Below are 22,125 nucleotides of genomic sequence, written 5' to 3'. Positions count from 1 at the left end.
TTTGAATATAAATGAATCAAATTTGGATTCACTGATATCTTATCCAATTTGATATATTTGTAGCCCTAATAGGGGGGCTTATTGGTGGTAAATCTTCTTTCATATTCCAGTGAAGCAAATTCTTTAATAAACAATTGACCAACTTGTGCATGGTTGAATGGTCCTATTTGAGTACCAACTGATAAAGCTAACAGTTTCATAGTAAGATTGTTACAAATTGAAATTCAAATAAATTTTCTTGGCATATCCATTGTCATCATTATCAAAGCCTTATTCCAATTATATGGGATTTGATCATATAAACCATGTTTCATCATCAGTCCATTCTATTTAATATCATATTCATTGATAAAGGATCACCGGTTAAATCATTTCTTAACATATCCATCTATATTTTAATTATTCCGTATTGTTTCTGATGCTGCTCAATTCAAGGTAGTACACGAACTGAGGTTGTAGTCAAATAGTCATTGCCAATAGGGTGGGGCCGAGGTGGAAGGACAAAGCCGCGCTTCAAGACCTCTGATCAAGAAAGAATGTCAAAGGCCCAAGGAATTATCCTCGAGTAGGCACTCCGATGCTCAAGTTAGTAGAAGGTGTTTAATGGTCGGGCCAATCAATGAGGGTGTCGGTCCGAGCAAAGTGACAGTATGGGTGCTAGAAGTCAGAATCCCTTACCTAGAGCGGGATATACCTTTTTATAGCTGAAAGTCCATGTCTTGGTTGAATTAGGCTTTCGGGGTTGCTGAGATGAGGTTAATTGCCAAGGCCTTTGGGATAGAGTCATAATCCCCAGTGGACTTGTCCTCATTCATTCTCCTGTTCTTGGTCGTGCTTATATGTGTGTCGTGGGACTGACGTGGTTGAGAGGATAAGGTGGGGGCTATGGAGATAGCGTTGCGCGGTCATGGCTACAGAGTCGATGTATGCCGCGAAGATGGTTGGGTGGTGCCAACGTGGCCGAGGTGACTAAGCGGCCACGTGGCATTTAAGACCAGCTCAACCATGACTCAAACACCACTCCCCCAGTTCTGAAGTCGAGGAATGAAGTGCTCAGTCAAGTTGTAGCGTGACATGGTGCTTTAGTTCTCGGCTAAGGAACTCCAAGTTGTAGTCTTGGTTGAACGTCTGGTCCACTTAGTATTCCTCGACGCTTGTCCGAGCTTGGAGTCCATGCAATGCGGGATGTGGACGACAAATTCTTTGATCGTCGGCTACGGAACTCTGAGAATTATAATTTTGGAATCCAAACACCACTCCCCTAGTTTCTGAGTCAAGGAGAGGAGTGCTTGACCGAGGCATAGTGTGGTCGTTTACTTCGGTTAGGCACCGATGAGCTTTCAGTTGGTCTTCGGAGTCTGAGCTTCTCTGATGCTCGGCTGTGCTGCGTCATGGAAGGGCTCTTTGTTCTTCAGCTGGTGAACTTAGACTCAAAATTTTGGAATCTGAACACCACTCCCCCAGTTCCGAAGTTGAAGAGAGGAGTGCTTGGTCGTGGTGTGCTGTGAAAGAGTTCTTCAGTTCTCGGCTAAGGAACTTGAAATTGAAGTCTGGTTTAGCGCATTATCTGGGTTGAGTGGCTCGAAGTTAGCCGAAGTCTCTGCCTTAGTGGCCTCAATCTCATGCTAACCGAGGTCTTTGCTCCTTGTTGGCCGAGGTCTCTGCCTTGGTGGCCTCAACTTCATGCTGACCGAGGTCTTTGCTCTTTGTTGGCCGAGGTCTCTGCCTTAGTGCCCTCAACCTCATGCTGACTGAGGTCTTTGCTCCTTGTTGGTTGATGTCTCTACCTTAGTGGTCTCGATTTTATGCTAATCGAGGTCTTTGTTCTTTGTTGGTCGTGGTCTCTACCTTAGTGGTCTCGATCTTGTGCTGACCGAGGTCTTTGCTCCTTGTTGGCCGAGGTCTCTGCCTTAGTGGCCTCGATCTTATGATGATCAAGGTCTTTGCTCCTTGTTGGCTGAGATCTCTACCTTAGTGGCCTCGATCTTGTGCTGACCGAGGTCTTTGCTCCTTGTTGGCCTAGGTCTTTACCTTAGTGGCCTCGATCTTATGTTGATTGAGGTCTCTGCCTTAATATCCTCGATCTTATGCTGACCGAGGTCTTTGCTCATTGTTGGTTGAAATCTCTTCCTCAGTGGCCTCGATCTTGTGTTGACCAAGGTCTCTGCCTTAGTGGCCTCGATCTTATGCTAACTGAGGTCTTTGCTCCTTGTTGCCCAAGGTCTCTGCCTTAGTGGGCTCAATTTTATGCTGACCGAGGTCTTTGCTCCTTGTTGGCCGAGGTCTCTGCCTTAGTGACATCGATCTTGTGTTAACTGAGGTCTTTGCTTCTTGTTGGCCAAGGTCTCTGCCTTAGTGGCCTCAATCTCATGCTGCCGAGGTCTTTGCTCCTTGTTGGCCGAGGTCTCTACCTTAGTGACCTCGATCTTGTGTTAACCGAGGTCTTTGCTCCTTGTTGGCCAAGGTCTCTGCCTTAGTGGCCTCAATCTCATGCTATTGAGGTCTTTGCTCCTTGTTGGCCGAGGTCTCTGCCTTAGTGGCCTCGATCTTATACTGACCGATGTCTTTGCTCCTTGTTGCCTGAGGTCTCTACCTTAATGGCCTCGATTTTATGCTAATCGAGGTTTTTGCTCCTTGTTGGCCGAGGTTTCTGCCTTAGTGGCCTCGATCTTGTGCTGAACCAGGTCTTTGCTCCTTGTTGGCAGAGGTCTCTGCCTTAGTCTTTATTGGCCGAGGTACTTCCAAGCTCTCAATGTTGCTGGGGAGCTTGGTGGCACCTGGTCTTGAAAAGCTACGATGAGAGCGGGATCCCCGAGATGGGGATCGACATGTTGAGCATTCCAAAGCGCTTCTTGGCATCTTTCTTGATTGCGTGGTGAGAGAAAATTAGGAAAGGATTTTTGTGTGTTTCCCACAAATGACGCCAATATGATATTACTCAATCCGAGGTAGTGCACGAACCAAGGTTGCAGTCAAATATTCCTTGCCAACAGGGCGGAGCCGAGGTGAAAGGACGGAGCCGTACTTCAAGACTTGTGATCAAGAAAGGATGTTAGAGGTCCGAGGAGTTATCCCCAGTAGGCACTCCGACGCTCAAGTCAGTAGAAGGTGTTTGATGTCCGGGCCAATCAATGAGGGTGCCGATCCGAGCAAAGTGACAGTATGGGTGCTAGAAGTTGGAATCCCTTACCTAGAGTGGGAGATACCTTTTTTATAGCTGAAGGTCCATGTTCTGGTTGAATTACGCTTTCGGGGTTGCTGAGATGAGGTTAATTGCCGAGGTCTTTGGCATAGAGTCCTAACCCCCAGCGGAGTTGTCCTCATTCCTTCTCCTGTTCTTGGTCGTGCTTATCAGTGTGACGTGGGATTGATGTGGTTGAGAGGATAAGGTGGGGGCTATGGAGATAGCGTTGCGCGGTCATGGCTACAGAGTTGGTGTATGCCGCAAAGCTGGTTGGGCGGTGCAACGTGGCCGAGGTGACTAGGCGGCCACGTGGCATTTAAGACCAGCTCAACCATGATCCAAACAATTTCATAGCATATCCGATATGTGTCTTAAAATATGATAAAGTACACCATGTGAACCTGATGTTTGGGACCCATATATATATATAGCTGACATGGTGTATTGTGATTGGCCAATGTTATGAGTGGAGGTTATAGAAGATTTGAACTGAATCCTATTTCCCTCTTTGGGAGTGCAGCTGATGTATATGCATACAAAATAGATAGGTAGTTTCTGCCCCATGACGGAAAACAGGGAGCTTTCAGTTGAAATTGTTTATAAAGGCTACTAATTACTTATATTTTAATACAATGTGAAGATGATAAATGGAAATCAGATGCCAATTTATTTTACTTCTGAAACAACAAATACATGGATCCAAACTAGCATTTTCACCAACAGCACAATTCATAATTCAAAAGCAGAACTTACATCTCTTATACCTTTCTTTTTTATACTTCTATTCAGTCTGTGACAGGTTTCCTCTACACGTGTATAGAATGCAAAACGTAAATGGAAATGGAAATGTAAAAGAAATGTGTGGGAGAAAATGCAAGAAATTCGGGTTCATCATATACAAGAGAGGATTAGGATTAGTTAAGCTTGATAGCCATTGTTTGGCCTGTAGAGTCAATCATTTTACCTCGAAGCCATAAATGAAAGTGAGAGATTGAACGATTGTACTCCGGATCTGCTACGCATGAATTGTTCTCACATCCTTGCCGAGACAAGGGAGATAATCCAAGTGAGCAACTGTAATGTTCTTTGAATGGGGATATAGGAATAGCAGAGCAATATGCACTTTGTGATTGGCGTGGAAGTGTGTAACACAATGATCGGTGATCCCTCAGCTCGTAATACGAGTTCTGATTGACACTCATATGTACATCTCAGTATGCACCGGGAACATCTTTCATAATTGTGACGAAGAGATGTTCTCAATGCACGAGGGTGTCCGATGCAAATTCATGTAAAATAATTATCGAAGCTTAGCTAATTAATCCTTTCCTCGAAAAAACCAGCGATTCCGGTTCATTCCGGTTCATGGGACTCAATACGTGAAGCATCAAAAAGTTCCAAATTAGGGAAGCCATATTTCAAAGAAGTTAAGCTCCTTTTTTGGTATTCAGTGCAATGCACCATTAATAATTTCTTCCTAACCAAGTTTTCTCTGAATTGCTGGTTGTGGGATTTGATTCTGTGTCAATGTTGGAACAAACCAGTTAATACACCAATGAGTCAGCCCTTGATTGGTCAAGCTCCTTCAATTCCCAAATCCCCATCGTTGATTTTATTTTTATGGGAAGGTTGGCTGACCAAAAACAGCCTCAAATATATGTTATATTCCCATCTGTATTGATCAATCTAAAAATGTTTCAGGTAGAAACAACAATATTATATATATATACATATATATATATATATATATATATATACATATATATATATATATATATATATATATATATATATATATATATATAAACTCTTTAAGTTGTATTTTGTACCATTGCTATTTTTACTTGAAACATTTTGAATTACTAGTAAGCATTACGTGCTTTGCACGTGGTAATTCTAGGTGATGATAATGATAGTAATAATGTATTCAAAATTTTCTATAAATATGTATTTTTATTTTGTTTGTTTTTATATGTTTTTTTTTGCTTTTTATTATTAATCGGATGCATATTCCAAAATCCAAATCTTATTACATAAATACATCATCTAAATATGTAATAATTGGATTGAGTTGTGAAGTTTTAAGTATCATTGATAGGTCTATCTGCTTAGTTAAATTCTTCTTTTTATAATATTTTATCTTTTTTACTATAGAAATGTAAGATTTAAATAAAGGAAATTGAATGAGGTAAAATTAATAGTTCAATTTACAATTTAAACCTTACAATTAAATAGGGATTAAATTAAAAAATGAGTATTTTAATTAAAAGAAAATTCCATAATCTTAATTATATTTTTAATAGTAATGTAAATATAGAATTATATGTGTATTCATTTTTTTTATAATTCTTTTATATTTATGTGTAAAAATAATTCCGATATGTAACACTTAACTTTGTTTAATATGATAATTAATTAATATTAAACATGTTTCTAAATGTTTTTTGGTCAGTTCTAATGTATGTATTTCATTTTATTATCAATAAAAATAATTCTATTTATTACACTTATTTTTTAATTTGATTATTAAAAGTATCATAAATGTGTCTAATTTTTTATATATTTTTGTAATTTTTATATTTATTTCTATTTTAAAAATTTTATTACCTAATGACTTCATAGGTTTATCAATTTGATTTGGATGATTGAATTGCTTAGCCACCACTTGGATAAATAATGCTTTTATTTTTTAGCTAGTTTTGAAATATATGTGTTCATATCGTTAAAATATTAACATAGATCTAATTAGTACTATTTATTGATGAAAAATAACTTAAATATAAGATTTAATAGGAGAAATGGGAGTTAATACCTTTAAGTATAAGACTTAATAAAAGGGAATTAAACGAGGTGGAAAGTAATAATTGAATTTACATTTTCAACCCTTATAATTAGAGGTGTAATAAATAAAAAAATATGGGCATTTTAGTAACTATCAAAAGTTGGCAATAAATCTGTAATAAAATGACCTTCATGTCCTTTATCAAACAAAGAAATTGAGAGTAATTTTAGTTCAAAAAAACTTCCACTCTGCATCTACACTTTTATATATAGTATAGGTCATTTTTCTTTTGTTCATTAAAAAATGTAATATTTAAATAAAGGAAATTGAATGAGGTGAAAAGTAGTATAATTTACAATTAAAACCTTACCATTAAATCATCAGTTTCATTTTGGCCCCAAACTACTATTTTTACAAAAAAAGGTCGAAATGGTCAAAGAACTGTTGATCCGAATGGTTTAACCATTAAAACGTTTAACCTAGTTACTAGTTCTTGGGTTGCTTTCAAATTAATTCCAAAATTTTTATTTATTTTAAAAAAGAAATTAGAAAATAAAAAAATTGGTAAAAGAAAGTTTCATATCTCAAAATCTTGTTTGATTATTCCCAATAACCAAAATTAGTTAGGGTTTTTAGTTATTTTATTTTGATTTTGAGTTTTCTCATTTATGTGATTCTTTTTAAATTGTAATAACAAAAAAGTACAACTACAATGAAGAAATTTTTAAAATCGATACAAGAGATAAGAGATTAAACACCAATCTTTTATTAAAATCTGAGATACACCAATGAAGCAAATGATTTGGGAGTTAAAAGAGATTTAGAGAGATGAGAAATATGTAAAAAGTGGGCAAGCGATGTTGTAGCAGCGACATTGATGAACAAGGAGATAGCCATCACTGAAGATTCCTTCTTCTTTTTCTTTGGGCAAATATTTCTGCAATAATTCTCGATGAATATGGTGACAACCACCTCCGGAAATGCTTCATTATCTTCTTCTTCCCTTTCTTTTTTCTCACTGCTCAACTTTAATCAGCTACCTCCTTTTCAAAGTCTAACACTCCCTCTTATAATAATGTAAATATATAGTAGGCTTTAACCTAATCCTAACCTAATGGTCAAAATAAAAAGTTACATTATATTTTATATCTTACCGGTTTAACCCTTTCAAAACGAATGGTTGAACGACTAACTTGGAAATTAGAAACCAAAGGGTTTTATTTCTCGGTTGGTATTTATAACCTTGATTTTAGTCAAAAGAAAGTTTCATAATCTTATTATATTTTGAACAATAGTGTAAATATAAAATTTTATGTGTTCAAAATTTTCTATAATCTTTTTTGTATTTTTATGTGTAAAAAAAATTATAATATGTCACATTTACTTTTTGTTTAATATGATAAATACATGATATTATACATGTGTTAGAATGTTTTTTTTACAAAATTTATGTATTTTTATATTTTATTAATTTTTATTATTTATTTATGACATTAAAGGTTAAAACATTTAACCCAAAAGTTGAACTATTTATTATTAATTTTTATATTTCATTTTTTGTTAGTTCTAAATTATGTATTTCATTTTCATTATGAATAAAAAATAATTCTTGTTTATTATTAAAGGGAAAATTGGGTTTTGAAGAAAATTTATACATCACGTGGTGTCATGTGTGTATGAATTTCGATGGAACATTTAGAGATAGAGCTTGTCAATTGTTAGAAAACTTAAGGGTACCGCAAGACAATATCTAAACAGTAAGGGTACAACTTGTCAATTTCGTTAACAGTTGGGATAGTTTAAGAGATTTACCCTTTTTTAATTTGATTGAAAAAATATCACTAAAGTGTCTAATTTTTTGTAATTTTCTATATCTATTTCTATTTAAAAAATTTTATATTATCTAACTATGATTTCATAAGTTAACCAATTTGATTTGGATGGTTGAATTTCTTAGCCACCAATTGAATAAAGAATGGTTTTGTTTTTGAGTCAGTTTTAACATATTTGGGCTTATACTAAAAATATTGACATAGATCTAATTAGTAGCATTTATTAGTGAAAAATAACTTAAAATATAGGAATTAATAAGAAAAAATGAGATTTAATACCTTAACTATAAGACTTAATGAGAGGGGATTAAATGAGGTGAAAAATAATAATTGAAGTTACATTTTCAACTCTTACAATTAGAGATGAATTAAATACACAAATAAGGTCTTTATAGTAACCATTAAAACTAGCATTAAAGCTATATTAAAATGACTTTTACCCTTTTTAAAATAAAGAAATGAAGGATAATTTTAGTCCAAAAAAAAATTCACACTACATCCACACTTTTATATATAATATAGATTTAATAATAATTGGCATACAATTATTATTTGAAACTATTTATGATTGGAATAGGCATATATCTAAAAAATGCATTGAAATAGAAGATTGGATTGGATTGGCTATACATTAAAAACCATAATTCATAAAAAATTGGCCAAAACTGTCTGAACGGTTGGTTTAATCAAAATGTTGATAATAACACTTGAACCCAAAACCTCTTATTCATATATATTATCTTATTACCATGGATCCATTTTTTTTATTTGCATTCATTTGTTCATTTTTACTCTATTTATTATTTTAATACACATGTATTAAAATATGAATTAAGAGACTTGAACCATATGCAAATATAATACTATTTGTTAAATATTTAATATATAGTATTTATTTGAATTATATATATATATTCCACGTTATCATGGTTCAACATCCAGTTTCACCATGATTGAATCTCTGACCCATAAACTTTTTCTTTTTCCGATTCTATTATTCTATATCTATATCTGATCCAATTCTCTAAACATTGAGTATATATGAAATAACTCCCACATGTGATGTAACAATATATATCTGGCACCCATTTGTATTAATCAACCCAAAAGTTTCAAACACAACGTAGTTGTTGCTCGTTTCTTGGTTTTTCCGTTAAACCACATATATGACATCAGATAAAAGAAACCGTAAGATGAGAATTCGCATCTAACATTGCCTTGGTTTTGAGGCCCATTCTAGCCATCGGCCGGTTCACTGACCCGGTCCATGCAGGATTTTCCAGCCTTAGGCCCTTGCCATTTACAAGACCTGGATCGGTTGGTTCTCTGACCCGGAATCCTTGGCCGGGATCGGGAGGGAAGCTGCAAGCTGGACTTTGATTTGATAAAAATGGAACGGTCCAACTGAAGGGTGTTTTGGCCTTACCGAATTACTGGCGTAAAACTATAAAAAGGATCAACCGCGCTTCGAAAAACGGAAAAAAAATTCAAAAAATCGATTTCGATCTGCCCGCCATTCCCGCGCGCGCGCGCGCGAGAGAGAGAGAGAGATTCTACGTTCGCTTGTCCGAAACATGGGAGCATTTCCATGCCTGCGCGAACGTAAGGCTGCAACTGCTCTCCTCCTTCTCTCCTCCTCCTCCTCCTCCTCCTCCTCCTCCTCCTCCTCCAACAACAACTCTTACTCTCTGTCTTCAAATTACTCTTCAAGGTAATTCACTCCACTGGAATTCCTCCTATGATTTTTATGAATTTCTCATCTCGATTTCTTCTTCTTCTTCTTCCGTCTCCTCCGCGTCCTGATTAAGCTTATCATCTGTTCCACTGTTTTACTTTTATCTTCTCTTTAGGTGCCTTTCCAATGAGTCCTACTCAAACAACTATACCATCAGTTCAGATGACAAGGAGGAATCGTCTCCAAGCGGTTCGAATTCGAAGTCGTGCTCTTCATCTCTCACGAACGAAGGATCTTCTGAAAGAAATGAACAGTTTCCGCTTAGAGTTCTCGCAGCTGCAGCTCGGTGTCATGAAATCAAGCTCAAGGTGATCAGATCCGTTTCATGGCTCACTTGTTTCGTTTAGGCTTAATTTTGTATGATCTGTCCGTAACTGCTTGGAGTTTAAGGTCCGATCTTCGACTTTGAACCTTATAATTTAGTTAGTTTCATTCTTTCCGCTTCAGATCGACGTGCTTTTTGAATTTAAATTACTTGAAGCGAATCGTAATCTGCAGATCTGAATACATTTTTCATATATAAACCAGTTATGAATTTCGGTTAGTAGGATGGTCTTTCAAGTTTCGAGTCCTCCCTACCTTCATTTCACCTACTTATTGTTCTGGTTTATGCCTGCTTTGAAATCTTTCCGAGTAATTCCGTAGGATCAGTTCTTCTCTGCTTGATTTGAATTCCGATTGCTCTATATACCGATCTAATATTTCGGAATGGTTTGCTATTTTAACTAATTCTGAGCGTCCTTCAGATGATTTATGAAGAGTTTTACGTGAATTTAATTATTAAATAATCTGTTTAACTACTTCGTATCTCTGTATATCATTTTAAGCTTCTTCTAATAGTCCAAACCTATCAAACAGTCAATATTCTTGGATCTCACCCTCAACAGATTCATCTAGAGTTCTAGAGTAGTTTTCTGATCTGATCCTGCGCAGGCCGTGAGAAGACGACGTTCGAAGAACTACAAGAAGACCGACAGCAAAAAAATGATCTCCGGCGTATGGGAAAAACCTGTAATTCTAGCTCCAGCAACTGTGTCAGAAGTTACAGAGGTTTCGTCTCTCTCGAGTGCATCCAGCAGCGTAGCTTCAGCCCTACCAAACCACTGTCTAATAAGACTTGGGAAGGAGTTATCACTGATTCGGGAACGTGGTGAAGAGCGCAGAAGACAGAAAATCAGTTCGGGTTGCCTCCGGCGCCGAGCGGAGGCCATCATGAAGTTTCTTTCTGTTGGTTGCGCTTCTGAGGTTCGGATTCGCCAAGCGCTCGGAGACAGCCCTGATACCAGTAAAGCTCTTAGAATGTGAGCCCTCTTTCTCTCTCTCTCCGTCCTGCTCGATCACTCTACTCTAGTCATTAGAACTTGACACGTTGCATGTGGCGTGTGGTTTGCGGCATGCACGCTTGTCACGCTTGTCGTCGAGTGTTCTAACTTCTAAAGTGCGCCATCGGAGCGTAATGCGCACTGATCCTAAGAAGTTATGATCACGATAATAGTTCATAGTTGGCGATGGTGACTTATTATGCGGTGTGCCTTATGCGTGACAGACGGTAACCTATCCCATTAAGGTACAACAGGGGTCGGTCCAATTCTTTGGCCATGATCTGTGAATAATGTCATCACCATTAGATCAAAATCGGACAGTGATGTTATCTCTTTTGCTGTTAATCCAATAATCCATATCGTACATCTTCTAATGATGTCGACGATCATCTGGCATGCAGGTTGGTAAAGCTGGAAGAAATTAAGCGATCAGGTGCAGGTGGTCGTACGGACCCATACATCTACACGGTAATGTTATCACGTCTAATTTATTCTTCAAGAAGGGTATTTACGTAATTTGATCAATCAGTATTAGCACTGCAACTTGGGGAGGCCCCAATTGGCCTATCCGGGCTTCTGCACGGGCTGGTATGATACTTTGGGGTTTGGGCTGGGCTTGGGCCTTGATCTAAACAGGTTGGTTTGGTTGAGGCATCAGGTAGTCTGAGCCAAATTCAACTTGGCTGATCTAACCTAAGTCTGTTTAAACAAATAGATAGATGTATTTATTAATGAAAGTTATACATATTTTAAGTTTATTCTGCCTTAAATTAGATTATGAATGACTTCAAAAATATGTTCATAAATTCTTTTATAGCTAAACAACCTCTTTAGGTTTAACCAAGCCCAACCCAATCCAACCCGAGTCCAATCCCAGTTCAAATTGTCTTGGGTTATGTTCGGATTGGCCTGGATTGATAAATTTGGATTTCACCTCAAATCATCAAGGCCAGATTCAAGCCCAAGATTTGCATCTTAGGCTGTGTTTGGTAGCAGTGCAAATTTATTTGTACTGATATAAAATTATGGCAGTGCAAATGTTTTGGGTGTAAATTTTGATTTATTTTTGTTTTGAATTTTACCTTACTTTGTTTAATTGTAGTACAGATGAAGTAAAATAAGACTTAAAGCAAAATAAAGTAAAATTCAAAATAAAAATTAAACCAAATATTATATATTTTTTTATTTACACTCCCATACAGTTGTACTAGTGCAAATAAAATTATACTACAACCAAACACAGCCTTAGGGTTAGGCCTAAGTTGACCCCTCAATCAGATCCAACCCTTGCACTCCTAATCAGTATATGTCGCCACCATTCAGTCCGTGGTGTCAAAACTTTATGCTGAAAGTTGATAAGAACCATTTGGTCTGTTGAATTCAAAGATAGTTGGATAGAAGACTTTAGTCGTATCTGCATGACAAAGATTCACAACTACCTTTTCCTTCTTTTTTTGACCTTTTTCCTTCCAACCAAACACGACCTAAACGATTATTTTGAAAAATTTTCCTTTAATATATGTTCTGACTTCTGATGATTGATGAACATGAAATTTTCACAGGTGGCCGATGCAGCAGCATCCAGGAGCGATGTAGACTCGGATTGACCGAGTCTTCACGTAAGTTGAAAGTTTTGGGGCCTACTCAAGAAAGGTAATAGAATAAGGGGTCATAGGTAACAAACCTGACTAACACAATGGGCCAATTGTTAATTGATTTGACGAGAGTTTCTCTCTTTAATAGAGAAAGGCCGACCCCTCGGATACGCAAGTGTAGAGTCATATGATGTTCTTGTAGTCTGAAGATCTTTACCATTTACCAGCAACAATATGTAATAGGAGGAAGATATTGATGCTCAATAAATCAATAATAGAAATCTTCTTTCAAATAGAAAAAAAAAAGAAAAAGAAATCTTGGTGCTTTTCACATATGAACTGTTTTTTATATGCATTTTATTATTGTAGTACTTGCCATAAAAAAAAATCATCGTAGTACTTGAATAATGTAGGAGACTTGAGAGAGAGAGACTCAATGGATATATCTATCCTTTCAGAATCAGATGGGACGGCTCCATAGTCCATCATTGCAAATCCTGATTAGCTGGAACCATTAGCCGCGAAGATAACCATGAAAACAACTGGGCTCTGTCCTCTTTATAAATTTATTGGTTGAGATCTAATCTTCATACTAGATTCAGCTGCATGCATATGAACGGTTAGGGCTTGGGTTACACCCAAGGTTTTCGAACCGCTGTTGATTCGGACAGTCGGACCGTTTGGCCCAGAAATCGTTCAGACAATCGGTTCTATTTTATCTAGATTCAGTTTTTGGCGAAAAATCATTGAAAAAGTCAATAATCCGTTAATTTGGATGATTAAACTGTTGATTTGTTTAATGGTTTTAATTATTTTTAATTTTTTTTGTCAGAACCAAGGTTTTTAAAAACCAACCTGTGACTGAACCGGTCAGGGGTCCGGTTACCGATTCGAATGGTCCGATCGTTCGACCCAAATGGTCGGCCCGTTCTGATAAAAAAATAAAAAAAAAATTGGAAAACGGTCAAAACCGTTCGAACGGTTAACCAGTCGGTTTAGCAGTTTGTTGACCAAAATCAATGGTTTTGGAGGAAAACGGAACCGATCAGGTGATCGCTTCCCAATTTTCCCGTCCGACCATCCAGTCTAGTCCGATTTTGAAAATAGTGGTCAGAATAAGCTATCTGTTCAAACCAAATGAGCCATTCATTCAAACCGAATAATCGAACTGTCAACCTAAAAATCAGTGGCCAGAATGGTTCTATTTCCGAGTCTTTTTTTAAAACATTGGTTACTTGCACCAGTTTGGCCCGTCTTTTTTCCTAAGGACCTTGGCTCTTTTCGATGGGGCAAGATCTTCAGTCCTGATCTGAATATGGATCAGATAGAGAGAGAGAGACCATTATAAAAGTTTAGAAAAAGCAGAGGATAGCAGAATGCTAACCACCTGATTCGAAATATTGGTGTAATTTGAATCCAAATTTGGTCGAGAACGCAATCCTCAGGGTTATATTGGTTGTAGGGATTGATATGGGGCCAGTAGATTCTGTTTGTCTCTCAATCTTCCAATCTGTATTCACCCTAAAAGCCGTATTCAATATCTAAAATATAAAGTTTATATGCTTTTTAATAATACACGGGTTGGGGAGGATTGTGTTTAGCCTAATATCATATCCTATTTGTATCTGTTGTGAATAAAGGAGAATCGTCAAAACTAGGGGATCATACATGTACATGTATAAGGCTTGTAAGGGACACCACAAGCAACCCAAAAACTTAAGCCATTGGTTTATAGGCCAATCTTGTATATAAAAGACGACTCGATTCATGTATCCATAGAAGGATTTCAAATTGTGAATGTAGATATTAATTGGTTCAGCGTTGGGCCACACTAAGACTAAAAACTGTGGGTTTTGGGTTATTATAATTAATTGAACCATTTTGTACCAGTAATGTCTATGATATGAATCCATTATTTTTGTCATTTTTCTTAGAAAGTTTAGTAATAGAAAATGGAAAAAGAGTAATGCCTAAATGGTTTGCTCTTTTTCCTTTCTTTTTTCCTATTCCTTTTTTACTCAAATGGTTTATTGATTCAAGTGTGTGATATTGAATGTCAAGGAAACCATGTATCTAATTTTTATTTTGGAAAATGTATCCATTCAACAATTAGTTAGTTACATCAGATTGTAAAGAAGTCATTACAAACTAAGTGAGAGAAGAAAACAAGACAAAGCATGTTTAGTAAGTCTATGGGCAGCCCAAACGAATGTAATTGAGTCATCTTGAAGGTAGGATAGGAATCTCTTACAGCACTAGAAATTCCAAGAGAAGAGGCAAATGTAAGGTTTTCCAAAAGAGCTTAAGGAATTAAGAGGGCGTTCTTTTTCTAGATTTTGAGAGGAGGGAATATTGGTCAATGGGAATCAAAATCCAATTGACCAAGAATACCATGTTCTTTGTTCAGAATTATGTGGGGACTAGGGAAAGTTTATTTTCCTAGGTAAGTGATACCCATCTCCTAGGTGGGTAAATAACTTTTCCACCTTAGGGGAAAGTTGTCAACACTTGAATATGACAAAAATGTCTCTTGTAATAATGGATTTTTATGACTAAAATGGCCATCGCCTTATTTTACATGAGAAATAAAAGAAAATGGATAAATGCATTTACCTGGGTAAGTCTTTCCTGTAAAACACGTACCTAGGTAAGTGAGTTTATCCGGATAAATAACCTACCGAAAAGCCAACGGGGCCTAATTAGAAACCTAAGGAAAATTATGGACATTTCTTAAAGAGCAGGGGGGACCAGGGGAGCCATGGCCCCCCCTATGATTCAGAAACTCTCCAATGAAAAACAGCTTTCCTTGTAAATTTTCCACTCTCTCCACTCTTCATCTTAATGGTTGGCCCCCAACAGCCCATCCATACTTCATTTATGTTTTGACCCCATTATAACAATTTACTGACTCCGCCTCTTTAAACCGCCCCTGTTAAAGAGTCAATAGTTGCATCCTGATTTTCAAGGAAAACTACAGTATATTTATTACGGTAAATGGACTTTAGTTCGCTGTGCAACTTTTTGCAATGTTCAGTTCATTGTACTTTTATCAAGGACAAATAACCTCTTCCATCCATCACCATGCAATTTATAAACCCATGTGCTATTCATTTATATTGTCAAATAATTTTTTAAATCTTAGAATGTCCTTCTATTTACTCATTTGCTTTTATTTAATATTATTTAAGAAAAAAAATCTATGAAGTTGAAAAGACATGATATAGGAAGGGAATTGACCAATCAAATTCGTGAATTTTGATGAAAATTCACCTGACTGGTTACCATCATTTTGACGTTGGTTGATTGATTATAAGTTTTCCCGGTATTATGTGTCTTTTCGGCATCATGGTCGATCAAACCCATTATTTAAAAACATAATTTTAGTCATAATCTTTTTTTGACTAAAGATCTAGATCATAAACTCATGTTTCAAATTAGTCGACCAACCAATGGTGGTTCAGTTGGCAAGTTCAAACAAACAAACAAAGTTGAAAATGTAACTGATTTACTATGTAAGCACTATAGAAGTAGTATGGTAAACAATGTATCAAATTAATCAAATTCTCAAAATAAAAGCAATGCATATGGTGCATTGAATCAACCCAAGGATCTAGCCCATTAAAATGGTCTCTTAAAATCACTGCCTTACGTGGCATTTGATAATGTTTTTCAGAGGTTTGGTGTCCGAAAAACTTGTTTTTCAGACATCAGACTTGTTTGGTGTTGCTTTTGAAAATTGGTCTGAATTTTACTTTCAAATTTGAACTTGAAAGCTCGCGGCTTGGCTCTTAACGTGAACATGTTTCAGAGTTAGCATAAAGTCAAAATTACCCCCAATAATTTTGAAATGACACGATTTTGCCCCTGTTTAACCCCAAACCTAAAAACCTAGTTCATTTGTGTTGCCTCTCTCAAACGGGAAAGAAGATCATTGTTGCTCGTCTAAAGATTGCTCCAGGTATGTTTTCATGGCCGCAACTCTTTCTTTTCTCTCCTTTTTGCTTCCTCGTTGTCACACATCTGATTTCACACTGTATTCTTCATTTTCTGGGGGTTAAAGTAGCATCCTCACTCTAGATGCCTAGTCAACGATTAACAAGCGGTGAAAGTATCTTCTTCTTCTTCAAACGTCTGTTCAAAGGAAACTCAGTTCATATTTTTGATTTGTTTATATTTAAATATTTTGATCTATTTATAGTTGTTTGATTTGTTTGAGATAGACAAAACTGCATTTTGATATGTTTATCATGGTTGTTTGATTTGTGTATATTTATTTTGATTTGTTTAAGATAGACAAAGTTGCATTTATTTATCATGGTTGTTTGAGATAGACCAAGCATAGTCCTCCTCAGAATTTGAGAGGTGCCAAGCTTCATGTTTTTATTAATTATTAATTATTATTTTAAATTTGATAAATTATTTTATATGAAATAGTATAAATTGAACTCAAAATTACCAAATAGTCTATTATAGGGGTTAAATAGTAAAATCAGGAAATTTCATATGTTAAAGGTTTGATCCAACACAAACAACTTTATCCATTCAAAGCCTCTAAAAAGTAGAAAAGCATCTATACCTCTTTTCAGATTTCAAATACCTTTAATATTTTTTTTAGTTTTTCAAACTTCAGATTTCATATTTATCAAATGCCACCTCAGTCTCAACCATCCAAATGATACACTAGCATTCAACTAATATCAAATCTATGGATGCATAGTTGCATATACATACATGTATTGATAGGCAATACACATACACATAAGCACTTGTAGGTATAAATATATTTATATAGTATTTATATATGAAAATATGAAGTTAAGTTGGGGTTGGCCAAGTCTTCAACCCTAACCCAACCTAAAATAAAGTCACGTTCATACCTTTCAACCCTAACCCTAACCCAAACTTCAACCTAACCCAACCCTATTTTTTTTGGGCTAGGTTAGGTTCGAGTTTAGGGATGTCAATTTTCCCCATCCCCGATGGGTATCTGACTTTTTCGACCCAATGGGGTTAGGGGTGGGGATTGCTTTGACGGGGCAAGGACGGGGATGGGGAATGAGGTCCCTTCTCTGCCCCCATTATATATATATATATATATATATATATATATATATATATATATTGTGTGTGTGTGTGTGTGTGTGTGTGTGAATATGATATTATTATTGATGAGAGTGGATTTGGCCCTCCAATGACATTGTGACACGTGGCATCTCGGAACAACTAGGTGACATCTGAAACCACTTAGGCAACAACTTGCCTTAGCCAAGATGATGGTGTCCTATTTGGCGACTTGGCACAGGTGCCGAACTGGTAGCCTAGCACAGGCACCAACCTGGTCACTTGGCATAAGCGCCGAACTGGTGGCCTAGCACAGGCACTGACCTAGCAACCTGCGAGACGTGCTCGCCGACAAATTTGGCATGCATATCCCAATTCTCCCACGATCCTTGGAAGTTGGCCCAAGTATCGAACGATCCAGAGGGTGATCAACGTGCATGGCGGTTGCCTCCGGGAATCTCGAACCACTTAGGTGACCTCTCGGAAATTTTGGATATGGTGTGTGAAGCCCACGCCAAACAATGCCTATATAAAGGCACCAACCCCAATGATATGAGGGGGGAAAGTAAGCATATTCTATCTCTCATACTTTTATGTTTTTTAGCTCGTAGTCTACTATGAGAGTACTGACTTAATCATCGGAGTGACCTCGCCGGATTAGCCACCTCGAGTCCTCTGACATTGGTTCCTTGTAGGTCTCTAAAGAGCCACGAATCTCAACAATCAATCCAGCTCACCACCGGTCAGTTCGGCACCTAATAGGCAGTTCGACACTTTGGTCAACTCAACAACTGATAGACAGCTTGGCACTCTGGTCAGCTCAACACCTAATTGGCAGCTTGTCCCTCTTGTCAGCTCGACACCTAATAGGTAGCTTGGCACTTTGGTCAGCTCGGCACCTAATAGGCAGCTCAACACTCTAGTCAGCTCAGCACCTAATAGGCAACTCGGCACTCTAGTAAGCTCGGCACCTAATAGACAGTTCGGCCCTCTAGTAAGCTCGTCACCTAATATGCAGCTCGGCCCCATCAGTTTGACACCTAACCTGCCCCCAGTTCGGCCTGGTCAACCCGACATCCAGGTCCTCATCCAGCAAAAGTTCTCCACTTCAGCATCTGAGTCATCAGTCACTTGGAAGCAGGCCAAATGACGAGGTACTTAGCACGAAAAAATTGATACATAGCCCAAAAATTGATTCATCAATTACTATTACTATTATATATATAAATATATTCAAAATATTTTTTATATTTTAAAATTTATATTTATTTTAAGTAAATTTATTTTTCAAAAAAAAAAAAACCGTCAACAAAAAAAATTTTGGGGATTTAGGTCTCTGTGGGGAACCCATCCCCATCAGGGGTCGAGGGTGGAAGACAATTTTCATCCCCAATGGGGATTGGGGTTGAGGACTGAGAATATGATCCCTACCCTGTTGCCATTCCGATTTTGGTTCATGCTAACCTGGCCCAAGTTGCAACCCTACATGGATCTAGGCCATCAGGGTGGTCTCTTAAAAGCAGTGTCGTAATCTTAACCATCCAAATGGTGTATCGAGATTCAACTAATTTGGGACATCCAAAAAAGGCCCCAAATGGACACAAAAAACTAGGCTATCAAAATGGTCCCCTAAGAGCATGGTTTTCAAAACCGGACCAGACCGAAAAAACCAAGAATCAGTCAAGTGACCGGTTCCATTTTCGCCAAAAACTAGATTTCCCCTCAAGACCGTTGTTTTTGTCAACGAACCGTTGAATCGGGCAATTAATCGTTCAAACCGTTCTGACCATTTATTTATTTATTTTTTGTCAGAAAGGGTCGAGCATTGATTCGAACAGTTGGACCGCTCAACCCAATAACCGGACCCCTAATCGGTTCGATCACCGCATCGGTTTTAAAAACCATACCTAAGAGCAAAGAATTAATCTTGCCCATCCAATAAATGCACCATGATTTCAATTGATATTGACAATTTTCAATTGATATTGACAATTCAAGTAAATTATCATTTTTTGTTGAAAAAAAAAATTTACCACATAAAGTGGTGTACCAAATAACACCTAATTAAAATCTGGCTCATACAAATAGCATTAACCAACCAAATACAACCACGCATCAAAATGATGTGCCAAGTTTTTCTCAAATCCTGGATGTATACAATCCAAAGGTCTAGGGCATCAAAATCGTCTCCTAAGATTGTGGAACTAATCTCAGCCATGCAAGTGATATGCCATATTTTCAATAAATATGGCCTCTTTAAACAATACTTCAAATCAATAAAAAAAATCTAAGTTATCAAAATGGTTACCAAGATTTTAATTCGTCTTGGCCATTTGAGTATAGCATCAAAATTTCTAAAAAATATATGTCAAATAAAGTGTTGTACAACAAAGTAAGCCAAAGATCTTTACCATTAGAGTGGTCTCTTAATATTAGTTAATTAATATCAGTTATCCAAATCATTTATTGAAATTTCAACTAATTTTTGTTTTATCTAAATGAGCTATCAAATTTCAACTAATTAATCTCAATCATCCAAGTGATATCAAAGTTAATTTCAATCTATCTAAAGCACGAAATGATTTCTTGTTTGTTTACCATTTACATCATCAAGGTGTTTTACGTTATAAGGGCTAAGTGTTAAAAAAATAGTATAGTGTTAAGGAACTAAAAGTTTCAAAACCCCAAATATAAGGAGTCCCTCTAATTCACCCAATTAGCTTGTTTCCTATACTTGTAAGTATGTACGTGTTTTGTATGTGACAATTCTAGATGATGATAATGATAGGAATAATGTATACACACTTTTTTTTTTATAAAATTTATGTATTTTTTGTTTTTATTATTAATTAGATGTAGACTACAAAATCTAGATCTGATTATGTAAGCACCTCATATTGGGCTACAAAGTTTTGGGTATCATTGATAGGCCTAACTATTTGGCTGAACTCTTCTTTTTGTCATGTTTTATCTTCTTAGTGTATATATATTTTTTGTTTATTTATAAAAAAATGTAAGATTTAAATAGGGGGAGTTGAATGAGGTTAAAATTGTAGTTCAAACTACATTCTAAACATCACAATTAAATAGTTATTAAATTCAAAAAATGGATATTTTAGTAAAAAGGAAGTTCCAAAATTTTATTAATATTTTTAATAGTAGTGTAAATATGGAGTTATTGATGTGTTCAATTTTTCTATAATTTTTATATTTCTATGTGTGTAAAAACAATATTGTTATTTACACTTTTTTGTTCAATATGTTCAATATATAATATTATACATGTGGCCAAATGTTTTTTTTGTAAATTATGTATTTTTTATTTTTGTTTATTTTTTATATTTTATTAATTTTATTATTTAATTATAACCTTCAAGGTTGTTGGATTTGACCCAAAAGTTGAACTACTGATTTCAGCCAAATTAGAAAATAATTTCATTTTTTGTTAGTTTTAGATTATGTATTTCATTTTCATCATCAATAAAAATAATTCTTGTTTATTATAGTTGTTTTTTTTTTAATTTGATGAATTAAAAATATAATAAATGTGTATTTTTCTACATTTTTGTAATTTTCTATATTTATTTCTATTTAGAAAATTTATTATCTAACTATGATTTCATGGGTTGGCAAATTTGATTTGGATAGTTGAACTGCTTAGCCATTACTTGGATAAAGAATGAATTTGTTTTGAGTAAGTTTTAAAATATATGCTTTTAAAAGTATTGGACATAGATCTAATTAGTAGCATTTATTTGTGAAAAATTAACATAAATATGTGTTTAAATAAGAGAGAATGAGAGTTAATATCTTAAATATAAGAGTTAATGAGTAGACATTAAATGAGATAAAAATCATTAATTGAAATTACATTTTCAACCTTCTTAATTAAAGATTGACTAAATAACATATGTGGGCATTATTTATTTATTTATTTTTGCTTAAGACATATGTGGACATTATAATTAATAAAAGTTTCACACCTCTCATTTGTACATTTTATAATAGTACAGATATCTTCAAGAGAATGTACATTAAGTACCACCTCATTTATTATTATATTGATCAGACCTCCACCTGAATGTATGTCACAGATAACAATTTTGCCCTCAACATAAATATAACAGTGAATGCTATTATTATAAGTATTTTTCATCTTTATTCTCTTTAAATTATGAACTCTTTTTTAATAATGATCTACCACAACATGAAATGATGTGATCTGAAAATAAAAATATATGTGAACACTTATATTTACTGACATAAAGAGTACATATTATACACGTGTGCAATTAAATATTATCATATATGAAGTATGACTTTTATAGCGTTTTTTGGCACGATGTCGTTCCAAAAAATGGTGACGCATCAGCATCACGTCGAAAAAAAATGGTACTCTAAGAAACATCAATATGTTTGGAACCGTTTTTCCATAAAAAGCAGAGCTCTGAACCACGCCTTGGAAATCGAGAAAGCATAGTTTGGAGTAATGTCAAATTTGACATTTTCTCAAATTGGAGCTCATTGCTGCCAACAAAGACATGATGTGGCAGTGACGTGAACTTCCTATAATGAGTACCAGTGCTGAAAAACAGATATGGAGCACTGGTACCA

General features: G+C 35.8%; 1 protein-coding gene across 1 annotated transcript; it reads left to right on the top strand.

The window, feature by feature from the left end:
- The first annotated feature begins 9,310 nt into the window (after positions 1-9,310).
- LOC148844878 (uncharacterized) lies at positions 9,311-12,910 on the top strand. The gene is made up of 5 exons (XM_088956079.1): positions 9,311-9,509; positions 9,649-9,841; positions 10,467-10,834; positions 11,257-11,323; positions 12,418-12,910. Exons 1-5 carry the CDS (start codon positions 9,373-9,375, stop codon positions 12,460-12,462), a joined length of 810 nt encoding a protein of 269 aa, XP_088812205.1. The 5' UTR covers positions 9,311-9,372; the 3' UTR covers positions 12,463-12,910.
- The last annotated feature ends 9,215 nt before the right edge of the window (positions 12,911-22,125 follow it).

Source organism: Nelumbo lutea, chromosome 7 (assembly GCF_056320005.1).
Source record: "Nelumbo lutea isolate HS-2025 chromosome 7, American lotus-T2T, whole genome shotgun sequence".
NCBI classification, from domain to species: domain Eukaryota; kingdom Viridiplantae; phylum Streptophyta; class Magnoliopsida; order Proteales; family Nelumbonaceae; genus Nelumbo; species Nelumbo lutea.
This window is presented reverse-complemented; position numbering and strand designations above follow the sequence as displayed.

Bases quoted from the DNA above. Each gene is read 5' to 3' on its own strand.
- LOC148844878 (XM_088956079.1), top strand. From the start codon at position 9,373: ATGGGAGCATTTCCATGCCTGCGCGAACGTAAGGCTGCAACTGCTCTC. The intron at 10,835-11,256 runs GTGAGCCCTCTT...TCTGGCATGCAG, and splicing joins ACCAGTAAAGCTCTTAGAAT to GTTGGTAAAGCTGGAAGAAA. The intron at 11,324-12,417 runs GTAATGTTATCA...AAATTTTCACAG, and splicing joins CGGACCCATACATCTACACG to GTGGCCGATGCAGCAGCATC.